This window comes from Podarcis bocagei, assembly GCF_964188305.1.
Source record: "Podarcis bocagei genome assembly, chromosome: 9".
NCBI lineage: Eukaryota > Metazoa > Chordata > Lepidosauria > Squamata > Lacertidae > Podarcis > Podarcis bocagei.
In genome coordinates, this window is record NC_138134.1 from 39543118 (window position 1) to 39558408 (window position 15291).

Here is a 15291-nt window from a genome sequence, read left to right on the forward strand (position 1 = left end):
TGTTTCGGCTACATAATCAATGGCACTTACAACATGAACGTTGGCTATAGAGGGACTGATTATCAAAATGTCACGACAGAGCATCTTTCCCCCCACTGCTGGACCAGATATTCCATTTCTGATAGATACCATTATGGGGTTTTTTTATGGGGTTCCCCCTAAATTTTTAATTTAGTAAATTGTAGACTTCAGCTAATATTTGGAGTACTAAGGGAAGATGCCAGACACAGTGTAAAAATACAGGCTGAGCCAGTTCTTCTGTTTAAGGAGATCAGTTGACAGAGGTGCCATCAAAGAGCAAAGACAGGTGAGGGAAGGGCCATTGCCTTGACAAAAGATATTGGCCTTCAGTGTCAGTCAAGGGGGGGGTTTCCTCCCCCAGCTGTGTGTAAGCAAGAGACAATAGCAGAGTTGGGAGGGAGAAATTGCTAGGGTTACGGGAGGTGTGATGTCACCACAGGAAAAAAGAATGCCCTTTTTACACACAGCCTGAGTTGCATTTGGAGGACTTTGGGGAAGAATGAGGAAGGGGCCAGAACTCCATGCATACAGGCTGGGAGAGGCTGCACTGAAAAACTGGGGAGCATGACTGGCTTTGCTCTGGGCGCAAGCTTGCTGAAGCTATGAGGGGAGCAACAAGAAACACTAATGGGGTGCAATGTTCTGCACTCCCTCCACTGAAAACTCAGCTGTAAATATGTGTAAATAAACCATACTTCTTAAAGACATGACAGTGTCTGCTGTGCCTCATTCCAAAAGAACACAAATCCTGGTTAAGTGCCAAGACCCCTGGAATTTGCTGCCACTCGGTAGAGATTGGGGTGACCTATAACAATGCACAACAACTTATAGGTAGCATCTGATAGATCTAAACACAAAGGACATTCCCCCAAGAAAACTAGCTACAGGGAGAGTTGAATACTATGCAGTTGCTTCTAATGTTACTGGGTGATATCCAAGTAAGTTATGCTCAAGAGTAGATGCATTGAAATTAGTAGACTAATTGATTTCAATGGTGATAGTCAATGACTAACACTGAATATCATCTATTATCCACAGGAAGAGAGAACCTAATAGCATCACAAACAACTTCATTATGGCCTAATCTACACAGAAACAGCAACTGTAAACTGCTTCTCAGGTATAGGAGTACAGATGCGGATTTTTGTGTGGTGGGGGCATATTTTTGACCAATCTACCATGAAAAAAACCATACACAGGGAATGCTAACTACCACATTAGAGGGAAAAGAAAGGCTGGAATTCTGTTACCTTGCTTCCAATCTTCTCCTTTATTTTTAACTTTTTCCAGCTGTTCTTGCCTCTGTAGCCTGGTGAGAATCTGAGGCAGGCTAGCCCCTCTCCCCAAATCAATAAATATAGTAAAATAGCCATGGGCAGAGCCGGGGGGACAGGGAGGGGCAGCTGCCCCCCCCATCAATAAAAATACACAGCAAACTGAGGTTTACCCCCCGCCCACTAACAAAAATCCTGGCTACGCCCATGAAAATAGCTGTTGGGTTCACAGTTAAAACAAGCGATGATTAGCAAGCCAGCAAAAAAACACACAGTTTGCTTCCAGAAAACAAACCATGGTGGGTTCAGACATTTAAACAAACCACAACTTGGCTAAACCAACCATGTCTTCACATTATGGTCCAACCAGGCCATTATGAAATTGGGTAGACCAAGAGTGATTGGGCCAAAGTCACTCAAGTGAGCTTCTTGACTTAAATAAAGATCTTAACATAGACCTCACTGGGCCAAGTCCATTGCTCTATCCACACAACACTAAACAAATGCAGTTGCTGCGTCTGCAGTCTGAAGGTGGAACAGTTTTACCTCTTCATTTGCTGTTCGTGTGTAACTGTTGGAAGAACTACTGTGACACACATCTTACCCATGGTCAGAGCTACAGTTTAAGAGGTGGATCTGACCACAGGTGATTTTGCATGTCAGAGCGCTAGTATATTCTTTGGAAGCTATATTGTCAGAGGGAACTCAAAACCAGTAGCAGCTCTCATATTTGTAATCAGCACCACCAGATGGGAACACATGATAATAGCATTCTTAAAACTTGCAACTTTCTTAAGGATGCATTGGAAATCAGATATTCCTTCAAATTTTCATGTTTTTGCTTTGCAGTTGTGTCCACTTCTTAATTTGTTTTTGTCACACTTGTATTTTGTTCAGGGTATGTGGATATTATCCCACATAAAATAGGAAAGGTTATATGTTAAGTTTTTTATTCAATGCCATCCAGTGAACCCTTTAGGAACCCAATGTCTGCAGCCAAAGACATTATCAGTCATTAACTGAGCAGTAATAAAAAGGTTCCAAACTCATCTTTGGGGTCATGCTGAAAAGGAGAGGGCTTGAAGTTCACCTTGGCTTATTCATGTCACACTGAATGTTCTGCCATGACATCCAGATGTGGACACTATGACTCTCCTTGTAAACAGCCTGTGTTTAAAGGCAGTATGGAACACAACACCCTAAGTTATCCTTAAAATGTACAGCACCTTTTAGGACTTTGGGACGAAGCCAAGTAGTCATCTCAGCCTTTTTAACTAGAATTCTAATTGACACTGCTAAGGTATATTTTAAAAAAGGAGATAGAAGAGCAGTATAAATCAGCTGTGCAAGAGTATACCTCTTTAAAAGACAAGTACACACACACACACACACTCCCAAACATGTTATCTTTAAAACAGAGTATAAAAACCAGACAATCTGAGCTGCACTTAGAAAGACCGCAATCTTAGAAATTCACCAGTGCTGTAAAAAGTGGACGATTACTACCAGTAATCGTACTTGCTAGCAGGACTTATTTACAATGGGAGGGCGAGGGGAGTGACAGGATGGGGGATGGGACAAGAGACTCAAAGTGGAAACATTGCAACAGAAATCAAATTGGCACTGAAGAAAAGCAGTTAACAGCCACAACAAAGCATGTAAGTCATGGGTCAAGGAGCTGGTCAAGCAGAAGAGCCCCTTCAGCTCCTGGCATTCTGTTGCCACTTGCCATGAAGAAGGCTTTGGAAATGACAGGCAGCAAGATATTGTGGAAGAGTCTTTCAACACAAACTAACCCCTCAGAAGGTAGCACATTTTCCATGTCGTTGCAACAGCTTTTTTAAAAACAAAACAAAAAAGCATTGCTACACCCAAGTTTAGATAACACTTCACCTCTAAATATAAGTTTTGGCTAGGTCTACTCAACTGAGAAACCACAGGGAAAATGGAACCTCATTCAGTAAATTTACGATTTGTCCTCTCAAGCACAACAGATGGTTCAGAACATTTGCGTTGCCAACTGTATTTATCTGACTAGATCTCCGAGTCTGTTTTCTTTCATTCCGCTTTAGTTATTTCATCTCTGAAGCATCATTTCCCAGTTAAGATTATATCCAGCATTTTTCTCAGATATATCCCTGCTTCTAGTTAAAACATTTAATTTCTGGTTTTTCATACTCATTTTTTTCAAAACTGAGAACTTGTCCATCACAATTCTTGGATTTAGGCATAATAACAAGCTATGCTTCAGTCTCCCTCTCCTTACAAGAGCTGCAATATCAGCTGTGTTTGTTATGTCCAAACACATACAAATTGTGTTTAGTCTCAACTCAAGGGAAACAAGCCAAGTGGTTTCTAATATTGGCCTGTTTCCCAACCCGGGGTAGCTGATGTGCGTTCTCCAGATGTTTGACATCAACTCCCATCAACCCCAGCCAGCATATCCAATGGTCAAGCAACATGGAAGTTGTAGTCCAATACCCACAAGGCATCTCAATGGCTATTCCTGTCATTAACACATCTTGTCCAGATTCAGGTATAGGAACAAACTGTGCTTAGTTGAAAAAAGAAAGATAAAACATCTAATCTCTTCCTTGCAGGTACGGCCTGTGGCTTGATCACTTTACACTAAATGATTGTTTAGCATTACTTCCAAACATAGCCAGCAAAACATTCTGATTTTAAACCTCTTACACTTCTCACAATTATATTAAGCTCCATTTTCTTGTTCCATCCTCTTGCAGCAAAAGTGGCAATTATGTCTGCCTGCATTTCTTTCATAAAATATTAACAAGATATTTGTCTTTTAAGATTAATTTGAAATTGGAACTCCATTAAATACACACAAAAGAGAAACAACAGTCAGAAAAATAATTGAGAGAAGCATTAGCAATGGGAAAATGGTATGTATTAAATTACTTCAGTTCAAGATAGGAATCGAGGATTATTCTGACACTTGGCTGCCCTTTGACGAACACCCAGACAAAGCAACTGTCACTAGCTATAAAACTTAAGAGACTATGTTCTTTCTTTTGTCCTCAAATGCTATTTTCACCAGCTGCTGTTGGGATAATCTTGAGGAAAACGCGCACCAGATAATTAATTTGAAGTAATTTCAGCTTCTTTCTCTCCCTGATAAATTTTTAATGCAACCTACAAAACTGATGCTTACTGTTATTTACAAGGTTCAAGAACTAAAATATAAAGGTAATAGAATTGCCATATTTACTTTAGAAAACAAGAACAAAAAAAATTACCACAAACAGGATAGAATATTGATAAATATATCAAGAAGTGGTACATTATTGGTATAACAGAAATTATGAGATGGTGAAATTACTGTTTATGAGGATCTGTATTTTAGGCGCTTGATTACCCTTTTGGGATCATAGTTTAAACAGAGCAGAGCTTACAGAACCAGTGAACAGGCACAAGGAGCTAATGGCAAGAAGAGGCTACTACACCTCATCAGTCTAGCCAGAACAGGAGATCTAGGTAGTCAACAGGGCAGAGATGAGAACCTGTGATCTTGCAGATGTTCCTAGACTCCTGGCCATTGGGCTTGCTGACTAATGTGAGCTGGAGTGTTACAACATCTTCTAGAGGAGCACAGTTTCCCCAAGCCTACAATGAGGAGTGGCTTGGTTTGGGAAGTTTTTTTATGCTAAAAGGCAAAAGTTAAGTAGCTACAATTGTCCATTATCACTATCTACAACATGGTAATAGTGCTCTAATTATATAGAGTTGCTGCTCTAGAAATGCCTGTACCATAACTAGGATAGCCACCTTTTGGAGCTTGACCATCTGCCTGACCCAGTATACATCACTCTGGTCATTCCAATTGATGACCATACAGTGTGAGCCCCTGAAACAGATCCATTTTGATTTTTGTCTGTGAACTTACACACTGTTTTAATGTTTTGTTTTTATTATACAGTGGTACCTCGGGTTACAGACGCTTCAGGTTACAGACTCCGCTAACCCAGAAATAGTACCTCAGGTTAAGAACTTTGCTTCAGGATGAGAACAGAAATCGTGCTCCGGCAGCGCAGCAGCACCAGGAGGCCCCATTAGCTAAAGTGGTGCTTCAGGTTAAAAACAGTTTCAGGTTAAGAACGGACCTCCAGAATGAATTAAGTTCTTAACCCGAGGTACAACTGTATTGTGCTCTGCTGTATCATGTACAATATCATAATGAGATCCCACTGGGATCTAATTGCCTGGAGCAGCTTAGTGGGCTGGAGAAAGCAGTTTGGATTTGAAGTACTTCCTCCAAATGGAGCATTTTTCTCTCTGCAGAGAAAAAAACTGTTCCGTTTGCAGGCAGCACTTTGAATACAAACCACTTCCCCAACATATGTAGGGAAAAAATGGTACATCTTTAAACAGGTCATTCCTCCTTCTACAGAGGAAGGAGTTTAGGTTTCAAGTGATTGCTCCAAAAAGACTGAAGAAGGGCCCAGTAACTGCAAATGAGCTGATCAGCAGTTACAGGAAACCCCCATGAAGGTGCACTCTCACTGCCAATCAGCTGATTATCACTGGAAGTGCATCTACAAAGGAGTGCACCTGTAAAGGAGAGTGCCGTAACCACTGGCCAGCTGATCTGCAGTTACAATGATCTTTTAACTCTGACATGCACTGTCCACATGATATTAGAACATCAGGTGACTGGCAGGCAGGCAATCTTGCCCACCCGTCAAAGTTGGCCTACGGATACAGCAGGGGGGGGATGAAGAATAGTGATCAAAGTTACCAACAACATGGATGTCCAGCAATGTAGTTGCTCCTGAACAGACTCAATCCCAGCTCCTAAAAGAACCAGATCTCTATTTCTGCATATTCTGATCTAACCTCTATAGAGACATTGTTTTAGTAGCACATAACATATATAACCTCATTTTCCAAGTCCAAAAATGTCTGATGGTTCAGTGTCAAGGAGACTGATGCTAGACAAACAACTGAACTTTAGATTAGATTTATAATGTAGATAGCATGTCTTGTGATTGTACTGCCGCTTCTGTGTTTATTTTGTAACACTCCCCCTCTCCCAATCCTGACACAGAGCAGTCTTAACTGAAATATATATTAACTGTGCAACAGGGTGCATGTTTACTCAGTAGTAAATCCCACTGAGTCCAATGAGGTTTACTGCTTAGTAGGCTTAATACTGGAATTGCAGCTTTGACATGCAGTACATAAAGGTTTAGACATGTGCAGTACCGTACAAGAAATACATGTTACTGCCTTTTTGACTTTCATTTGTATTAACAAATAAACATTAACTCTCAGAAGAACATAAATACACTAGCAGTTTCCTGATCCTTATACTAAGTACATAATACCTTATATTTTCCGAGTAACTTTTAGAAACTCAAGGACCATTAACTTGAACCCACAATGGAAATCTTTTATAAACTCAAGGACCATAAAATATTTCAGACTTTAAAATGATTTGAAGAATAGTCAGATTAAGAATGATTATGTTGGTTTAAAGGATCTCTCTTCAAATGTTAGGACTGTAAACAAGCTGAAGGCATTTATATGAGGCTTCACCAAAATGTTTCAAATGTCACAACTCTGACATGCAAGAAAGCCGTTTTTAATCAATATAGGAATAACAAACAAAAAGCTATTTTCCACATTCATGTTCTTCTATGCAATATTTTTGTTTTCCTTTTAAGTAAAAGATATTTTGACATGCCCTCCACCCTCAAAAGCTAAAACTGTAGACTGTGCAATGTGCTGTGAAAAATACCAGCAGCACAAACAGCACCACAATCCTGACTCTCATGCAGCTGGAGAACCTTGATATATGATATACAATGTTAATAGATGCTTTTATAAGAATAATAAAAAGTAGTCACCACATCATGCTTATTCTGCATGGCTTCCATACTAGTACCCCCCCACCAAAAAAAACCTAGTAATTATCCATTAACAACAGAGACATCACATATCTCAATAGATTCATATAATTGCTTATATCCAAAGCAATCAACTTTTTGACTTACTGTACATTTTCCCAGGAGTACTAAGAACTAGAATGGAATTTGCCCACATGGAACTACCAATAGTGATACATAAATACTAGATTCATTAAGGCACATCCCCTGATAGTTTCCTTGAACTCCCAGCTGCTACCCTTTTGTGGTTGCAAAAACATAATTTGCTGAGATTCCCATGCGGAGCACAAGGACAACCTGTTTTGGCACAAAAACCAAATCTCATGTCAGCTTCTCAATGAGCAGACTGGTAAAGTGAAGGACCATCCTGGAAAAGACAACCCCTCCAATTTTAAATCTAACAATAAAAATAAGTTTGTTTCCCTAACATAGTCCAATGACAGAAATTTTATGTAGGTCAATTAATTTATTAATGAATTTCATGTTGCACACCATTTTAACATGGTAAAATGCACTTGGATGACAAGCAGAAAGGCTGATTGTCTGGAGTTTAATAAGTAGAAAAGTAGTATCTCTGAAAAAGTTTAGCATAATCAGTCTGCCTGACCTATTTCAACTATGGCCGTTATTACATTATTTCAACTGGTTCACCTGGTGCAGGGAATTGCTTTCTCCGCTAACATGTGAATAATGTAAACAATGTATTCAGTTTCAGCCTTCCCACTGGATACTGGCATCAAAACATGGCAGTGGGAGCTTGGCCTCAAGGGTCCACCTAAGAAGTCATAATATGTATTTCAGTCTACAGTACTGCTGGAACTTATTACCACCCCATTTCTAATGATGCTCTTCAACTCATAGCTTCCATTATCCCCAAAAGACCCGCCCATAATTTAGGAAGGAGCAGATGGAACATTCAATGTCTCCTAGTTTGAGATGGTTTCTTTATCAGCTAGATAAAGAAAGTAGATTCAATTAAAGCATTCACCTAGTAAATGGCTACATTTCCTACACTAAACAAAATACCAACTACCCTATAAAGAGTAAGACCAATGAGAGACACATGAGCTAAATCTTCCCTTTGGTTATGGGAAACTAATAGTCCATTAGGATACATAAATGTATCCTGGTGACCAGCCTACAATGCTGCAAAGAGAAAGACTTCTTCAAAAATGTCTAGCATGATGGCATCTTGGACAATGACATTTATATATTCAGTTCTAACCCAAAGCAGACATTTGGATTTTGGATATAAAGAAAAAAGGTAATAGAATCATCATCTTATCTGCACATCATATTAAATGACCTTATAGAGATATTCTGAGGTTTGCCTACACACAGGAAGTCAGTTGTCTGTGCATCACCGGTTATTTCTAAAATTAGACTAAGAAGTTAAACGAGTTAATTAAAGAATACAACATTGCAGATCGCTATCATGTTTTGAGAGCTTAGTAGAGCTTTTTTAAAAAACAGCAACAGATACTTTATCAACTTTCAGAAATTGTTATGCATTTAGCTTTTGGCCATTAATTTGTACCTGTTCTTTATAGAAATCGGGGGTGGGGGGAGTTTTGGGAGTTGGTTGGATCTGGCCTGTGCTTACTTATATCCAAATATAGGAAAATAAATTCTTAAGAACAGTTGAAGATATATTCCAACTTCTAGATTCTCTTTCCATGCTATTGGAATATTAAAGGAATGTTCCCACGAATAAGTGAAAGGAGCTAGATTTCTCAAAACAAAACAGGTCTTTTCTTCATCTGCTAAAGCAGTCCCATGATCCAAGTTCATTGAATATATGAACAGAAGGCAGATCACCAAATAGGAGAAATGGGGAGGGTACGCGTACATACATATCAGCTTATTAAAATTGTGAAAGCGTATCTTCTGGGATAATGAAGAATAATGGAGATCAGTTTTAACCTGTGAAGTCTGATGTAGGCATTAGGCAGCAGTTCACTTCAAACCAGTTTAAAAACCACTCATTTTTAAATGCACAAAACACATGTTGAGAGAAGGCTACTGAGGGAGGTCAAAGCATCTCCTAACTCCTATCAGCCCCGGAAAACATGGCCAGTGGCCAGGGATTATGGGAGCTGTAGCTCAACAACATATGGAGAGTCTAAGGTTCCCCACACCTGCTCTATGAAGTATCCTTGAAGTCTAATAGTTTGAGAATGGGCCCAACTTTTTAAAATATGTTTTTAGACTGAAAGAAAAAGTGCCATCAAAATTATGGAAGATGTACTCTATAGAGTACTAGTTGAATGTTGGACTTTGCTCTTAACTGGGTGCACCAAGCCATTCTGTTTTCACTGCAAAGGTAAGCCCGTCTTTGCTCCAATTAATAATCATTAATAGCGGTACTAAAGAATTCCAGGCAGAAAAACCAACACCGTCAACTTTTTAAAGAAAAAAATAAAGTGTGAGAGATAGTTGATATAACCAGTTTTTTGTGTTGTTGTTTTTTAACTCCACAAGGTGGGTAATAACCATAGGTTTGCTTGCAAGATGAGGCCATACCAAGATCTCATTCTATACTACAATACCAGGAAAGGCCAGAGTGAGTTAAAAGACACCAAGCCCAGGACCAGGTGAGCCTCCCTGGAGAGAACATTTTAGACTTGGGGTGTCTGCACTAAAAGGTCCTATTCCTTATCACCTTACATCTGAAAGGAGCCACACCCAGACAGGACTTCGAATGAAGATCTGAATACTCATGCAGGTTATATGAGGAAAGACAGTCTTTGATATCACTTTTAAAACTCTCTAGATGACTTGGAGCAGGGTAAAGCCCCAAAATGGACCATAAAGGAATTTAGTGTGTGTTTAAAACTGGTTACATGGGCTAGGTTTCTGGAGCCTAAGTTAACTATCTAGCTGCTGTGCTTTGTATTACCTAAGGTTCCTGAACCATCTTCAAGGGCAGCACCACATACAATGCATTGCAGTAATCCAAATGGATTAGTGTTTTTATACAACTAGTTAATGTCATAAGGTTATTAAAAATATACCGTATGTACTAGCTAATGCTAGTCATGATATGGTATGAATGCCCTTGAACAGGACAGCTGTTGAGAGAGAATGCAGCTGCAGCAGGTGCCACATTTACCTTACCAAAAGGCCTGAAAATGCCAAGTTGTTCAATGCCAAGTAGATTTCAATTTTTACATTCAGAAAACTAAATGAAGCAATACGCTTCTCAAAACAGCCTTCAGTGAAAAAAAAAATCCTGTTTTTTCCTTGGCAAGAAAACAAGGAGCAGTGCAATTACCATCTGCTCTAGGCTTTAATCATTTGCTGGCAATAAGAAGGTAAAAGAAACTTGATCATACTCTTAGACAGTAAGACTGAATATGCACTAATAAGAAAATCTGAAATCAGTTTTAATTAAACAAAGCATCAACAAGGCACCCCCCTCTCTCTTCTGTATTTTATTTCTGTTAGTATGGATTCTCTGGAAAAGACTCTTTTATCTGAAGAGACCCTGGTACTTCAACATTTTTAAAAATTAAACTTATAATGCATGGGTAATGAATACTGCATGAGAAGCATTTTTTAATTTTTTTTAAATTAAAGCCTCATTCTTTGATCTATTGATAAATAAACCAGATTTCCATAGAAATATTGAGGGCAACATACAACATAAAACCACAACACTGACAAAAACAACAGGTTAAGCTGTTAATCTTCATCACTCAACTAAGAGAGCGAGTATAAATTAAATTATTCAAAGCAACCAACTTCACTATTACTATGGGGAATAATGCAAACATAGTTTATTGTTGTATGATGGAAGATGTTTATTTTTATCTTAACATTGTTTACCTCTGCTCTTGTGGATGATCTTCCACATCCTCCTCTGTTTCAGCCTAGTGGACAGAGAAAATATTATGAAATATTAGCAGCAAATATAAGTTTCCAGCATGCATTTGTATTTTAGCAATCCCAGAGCTGTTTAAGGATATTCTGTTCAGTGGGGGCCCCAATACTGAATGATGTTTGAATCAGCCCACTTCATTTTGCTAAGCACTGATTTATCAGTGAACACCAGAAATTTAAGAACCAGTACAAGTGAGTTCAATATAGCTGAGGAAATTGCAAAGTCTGGTTTATCACATTTATCAGTTTAACAGTGGCCAATAATTGTAAGCATAATAATACCTTTTTCTAAATTAAAATAATACCTTTTTCTAAATTAAAATAATACCTTTTTCTAAATTAAATACATTCATCTGTCCAGACTACATTTTTTTAATAAAAAGATGTTAAGATGTGAAAAAACAGCAAGCATCACTACTGAGATTAGTAAAAGCAGTCAGTATTATTTCAGAAGGTAGCATAAACAGCCAAGTATATCACTCCAAATGGTCTTCAGAAAACCCCACAAGCACTGAAGCAGCATTTCCTAGCCTTGCAACGTCCATAAATTGTTGGGACTATTTGCAGGCTGGAGGGTGCCAAATTGTTTCCCCCCCCCCCCAGTACAACCTTCCCTCACAACTGGAATTTTGAAATACTGAGTCATTTTCATCCTTTCAGACAACAGTGCCTATCAGTCCTCACCACTGCTGTGCTGTTTGGGACTGATGGGAACTTGAGTCCAACAGCATACAAATTTGAGGAACCACTTAAGTACCTGTGAACATCCAGGTACTTGGTTCTAATGAAAAATATTTTGTTTTACTTGAGGTACCTTAAGTGCCAGGATGAAACGCAACTGTTGCTTGTTGCCCACCCAAAAACCTAAAGTGTATGCATTTAGACAAAATGAATCTGTATCAGTCATCCAGAGAAAACAGACGTACAAGCCATAAAATGTATCGTATCCCTATAAGCTTTGTTCCTTCTGAGTTCATATAAAAACAAACCACCTCAAATGACCAACATCCAAGCCTATCTTAGAAGAAAGGCCCAAGGATAAAATGATGCAACACTTCATAGGTCAAACATATGCATTTTAATTGTTGTATTTTAGGGTTGCCATATTTCAAAAGGTACAATTCCTAACACCCGCAAACTTTGTTGAGCTTTTTTGGGGAAACCTTCCCCCGCCCCAATGGTGTTTTAAAGCTTTTTGGAGCTTTTTCTGCTGCTTTTTCCATAGCACTACCATAGATCCAAGGTTTTCCCTGACTAAATTCCCCTGACGCATGGCAGGTCTATTGTTTTTCTACCCCTACCTCACTCCTATGTGTCCTCAGATATAGGAATGAGCAGCAAGAATAACTCATGTTTAACAAGTAATGTTGGGGGGGGGGGCATCCAATGGTTTACATGGCAGCAGACCAATCTGCACTGCCAACTCTATTCTCATGGAAGTTTGACCAACTCCTTTGAACACATATGAATACATGCATTTGCAAATGCGTGTTCAGCAAGATTATTCCGGCATCTTTTATTTAATGTTCAGCATCTTATTAACTCCACAAGCTAACTATATCATTTCAGATATCATTTGATTTCACTATGTCAAAAAACTAGCTATCTATTCACTGTATAAAATTTAGTTGAGAATAATATAATATGTGGATAGGATACCAATGCACAGTCACTGTCAAGATAAGGCTGGAAGAATCACTTACAAACTGATGCTGTCCACCTGTTCTGCACTTACAGCCAACCAAATGTCAATAATAAAAGCACCATCCAGTTTTTTTTTTCTTTTTTTAAGTTGGGTAACAGCCTACATATCAGCAGAAAATTACAGCTGCTTGAAAACTCCTGGGAGAGTCCCGGAAATCACAGATTCATAAAAAATGGGAAGTGGCATTCCATTCATAAGCTCAGACTGTGGGAAACCAATGTCCCCAAAGCCCATTGCTGGCAACCCAGTGACTCATGGTAAGTAGTGAATCCAGTGTCATACATTTCGGAATCTAGGTAGATATGCTCAAATTATATGTATACCTCCCAATTCTCTCTTGAAGAATCAACAGGCATTGCTTCGGACCCAGGATTCTAAAGATTTACTAAAGTTGCAAAGGTTTTCCTGCCCTCCCTTTGAGGAAAACAGCAAGAAACGCTAAAGCTGCATTTAAGACTACGAGAACATAGCTTCCACATTCTGAGCTTTCATTCACATTCCTATACGATACATCATTGATAAAAGACAAAAGAAGAATCCATTTTCCCCATGAAACCACATGCAACCTCTGAAAGTTGCAACAGCTTCAACCATAGCTTTGTAACACAGGTGTGTATGCGCGGATGTGTGCAAATAACACCCTTAAAATAGACAAACGGATGAATTCTCCTTACAGTTGGCTAAATTCTTGCATGCAGGTTTGACGGCCGATGCCCTTAAGAATTTTCCTTTCCCCTTCAAAATGTTTCTAGGTTTGCTCAATTGGACTATATAGACAGCCCTAATAAAACATTTCGTGAATCCGTTGGCTATGGGGAAATTTAGAACAAAGCACTTTTTAGCTCCGGGTCATGGCTTGTGGCATGTTATCAGGATAAAGTTAATCTGTAATGGAGTTTAATTGTGGTATAAATGTGATTTAACACAAAGACTAAAACGACCTTCAGACTCCTTGTAGGCCTGTAATTCTGTAACCAGATTCTGCTATGCAGATTCCATATTTAGAGTTATTTTAAACCATCAATAGTAGTTCTTCAGTTTTTTTAACCAATCTCTCTCTCTCTCTCTCTGAAAGTTTGCAACAGTGTATTGTCGAAATACAGATGAAGGAAAGTATTACCAGCAGTCCTACACAAGCTAGTGATTATCTGGCTATAACTCTTCATGCAACAAGCGAAAACAAAGATAGGGCTCTAATCAGCTGGCACCCTCTGCACCAATTTCTTCATGTATCTGGGGCAGTCTTCATATTTGGAGAAGCAGCAGCAGCTGCTGCTTTATGTTTCCAGACTTGGCTTTGTCCAGCTTAATTTTTCTTGGTTTCAATGTTTCTTTTTCTTTTGTTTCTCATTAGTTTCAAATTATAACTGTATCATATATTTCGTATCAGTCTGATTCCAAAAACTTTAGGAAATGCCCACAGTAGCTTAAGTAAAATAAATGTGGAAGCTTGCTGATAATTGAGACAAAACTGTGTTTTTAACACCTTCACAGCTGCTCCATTTTATTTAATCTTTGCCCACAAGTACCACCAAAATAAAAAAGGAAATACCAGTCCTTTAAAAAAACAAATTAACCATTGCTCCCACAAGGGAAAGTTCAAAGGAAACCTGTTCTTTGTGGTTGCTTTTATATGCATTTTGATGACATATATTCACATACAGCAATCACTGTTGCAGTGATGTATAAATACAAAAACATGCTTGTTTAAAGCACACCAAATACAATTCAGGTTCGGCTCTCCTTGGGCACCATAAAGTGCAGTTCGATGTTAGGGGCAGGGAGGGCATCAGATATAGCCACTGCCACAAGGTCATTCCTACTTCCCTGAAAGTTAACTGGAAATCATTTATTGAATGGGCTAGGACTCCCTGTACGCCCTCGTCATACAGCTGAGGGCACACAAGGAAATTTAGGTAACCACAGACACATATATGTATATGCAACATTTCTGTACAAATTCATAGTGGATAGGAGGGCTTGTTCGCACAGACATCACTGGGAGAATGGTCACTGCACAACTGCTTGGCAGAAAGTGAGGGTCATCTCCATGCAACCTGGTAAGCTTAAGTTGGCTATTTTATTTTATTTTTCAACTTGCAAATGACTAAAAATAGGTATACTATGGCACAATATTATTTCAGTAGAGCAGTTATAGAACTGCCTCATCCCATATTACTTGACCACATTTGCACTGTATCATATGCACCCAAATGCACTGATATTTCCTTCAACCAGTGTTCAGGTAAGCTTTACTCAGACCATTTATGTCTGGTCCATTCATTTCAATGGGTCTACTCTGAGTAAAACTTTGTTGCATACTACCTTTTACCTCTACATATAGAAAAGGTCTCTTCTACCCTCGGGTGGCATTCCAAAGCCATCCAACAATGACTAAAGTTCTGACAGAACTTAAAATATCTCTGGTGGCCAATTATTTTCACAAAGAAAAACTTAACCCTCAATTCACACTTGGGCCTTTAAAAACATTTTGTTAATATAT

The 15291-nt window shown here is 38.8% G+C and overlaps 1 protein-coding gene across 5 annotated transcripts in view; it reads right to left on the minus strand.

The window, feature by feature from the left end:
* TMEM131L (transmembrane 131 like) overlaps positions 1 to 15291 on the minus strand; it is a 72811-nt gene that overhangs the window by 51437 nt on the left and 6083 nt on the right. For all 5 annotated transcript variants that reach the window (XM_081208314.1, XM_081208315.1, XM_081208313.1 and 2 more), the window contains exon 3: positions 11030 to 11073. In XM_081208314.1, the coding sequence (XP_081064440.1) occupies positions 11030 to 11073 (44 nt within the window). The remainder of the gene's footprint in view (positions 1 to 11029; positions 11074 to 15291) is intronic.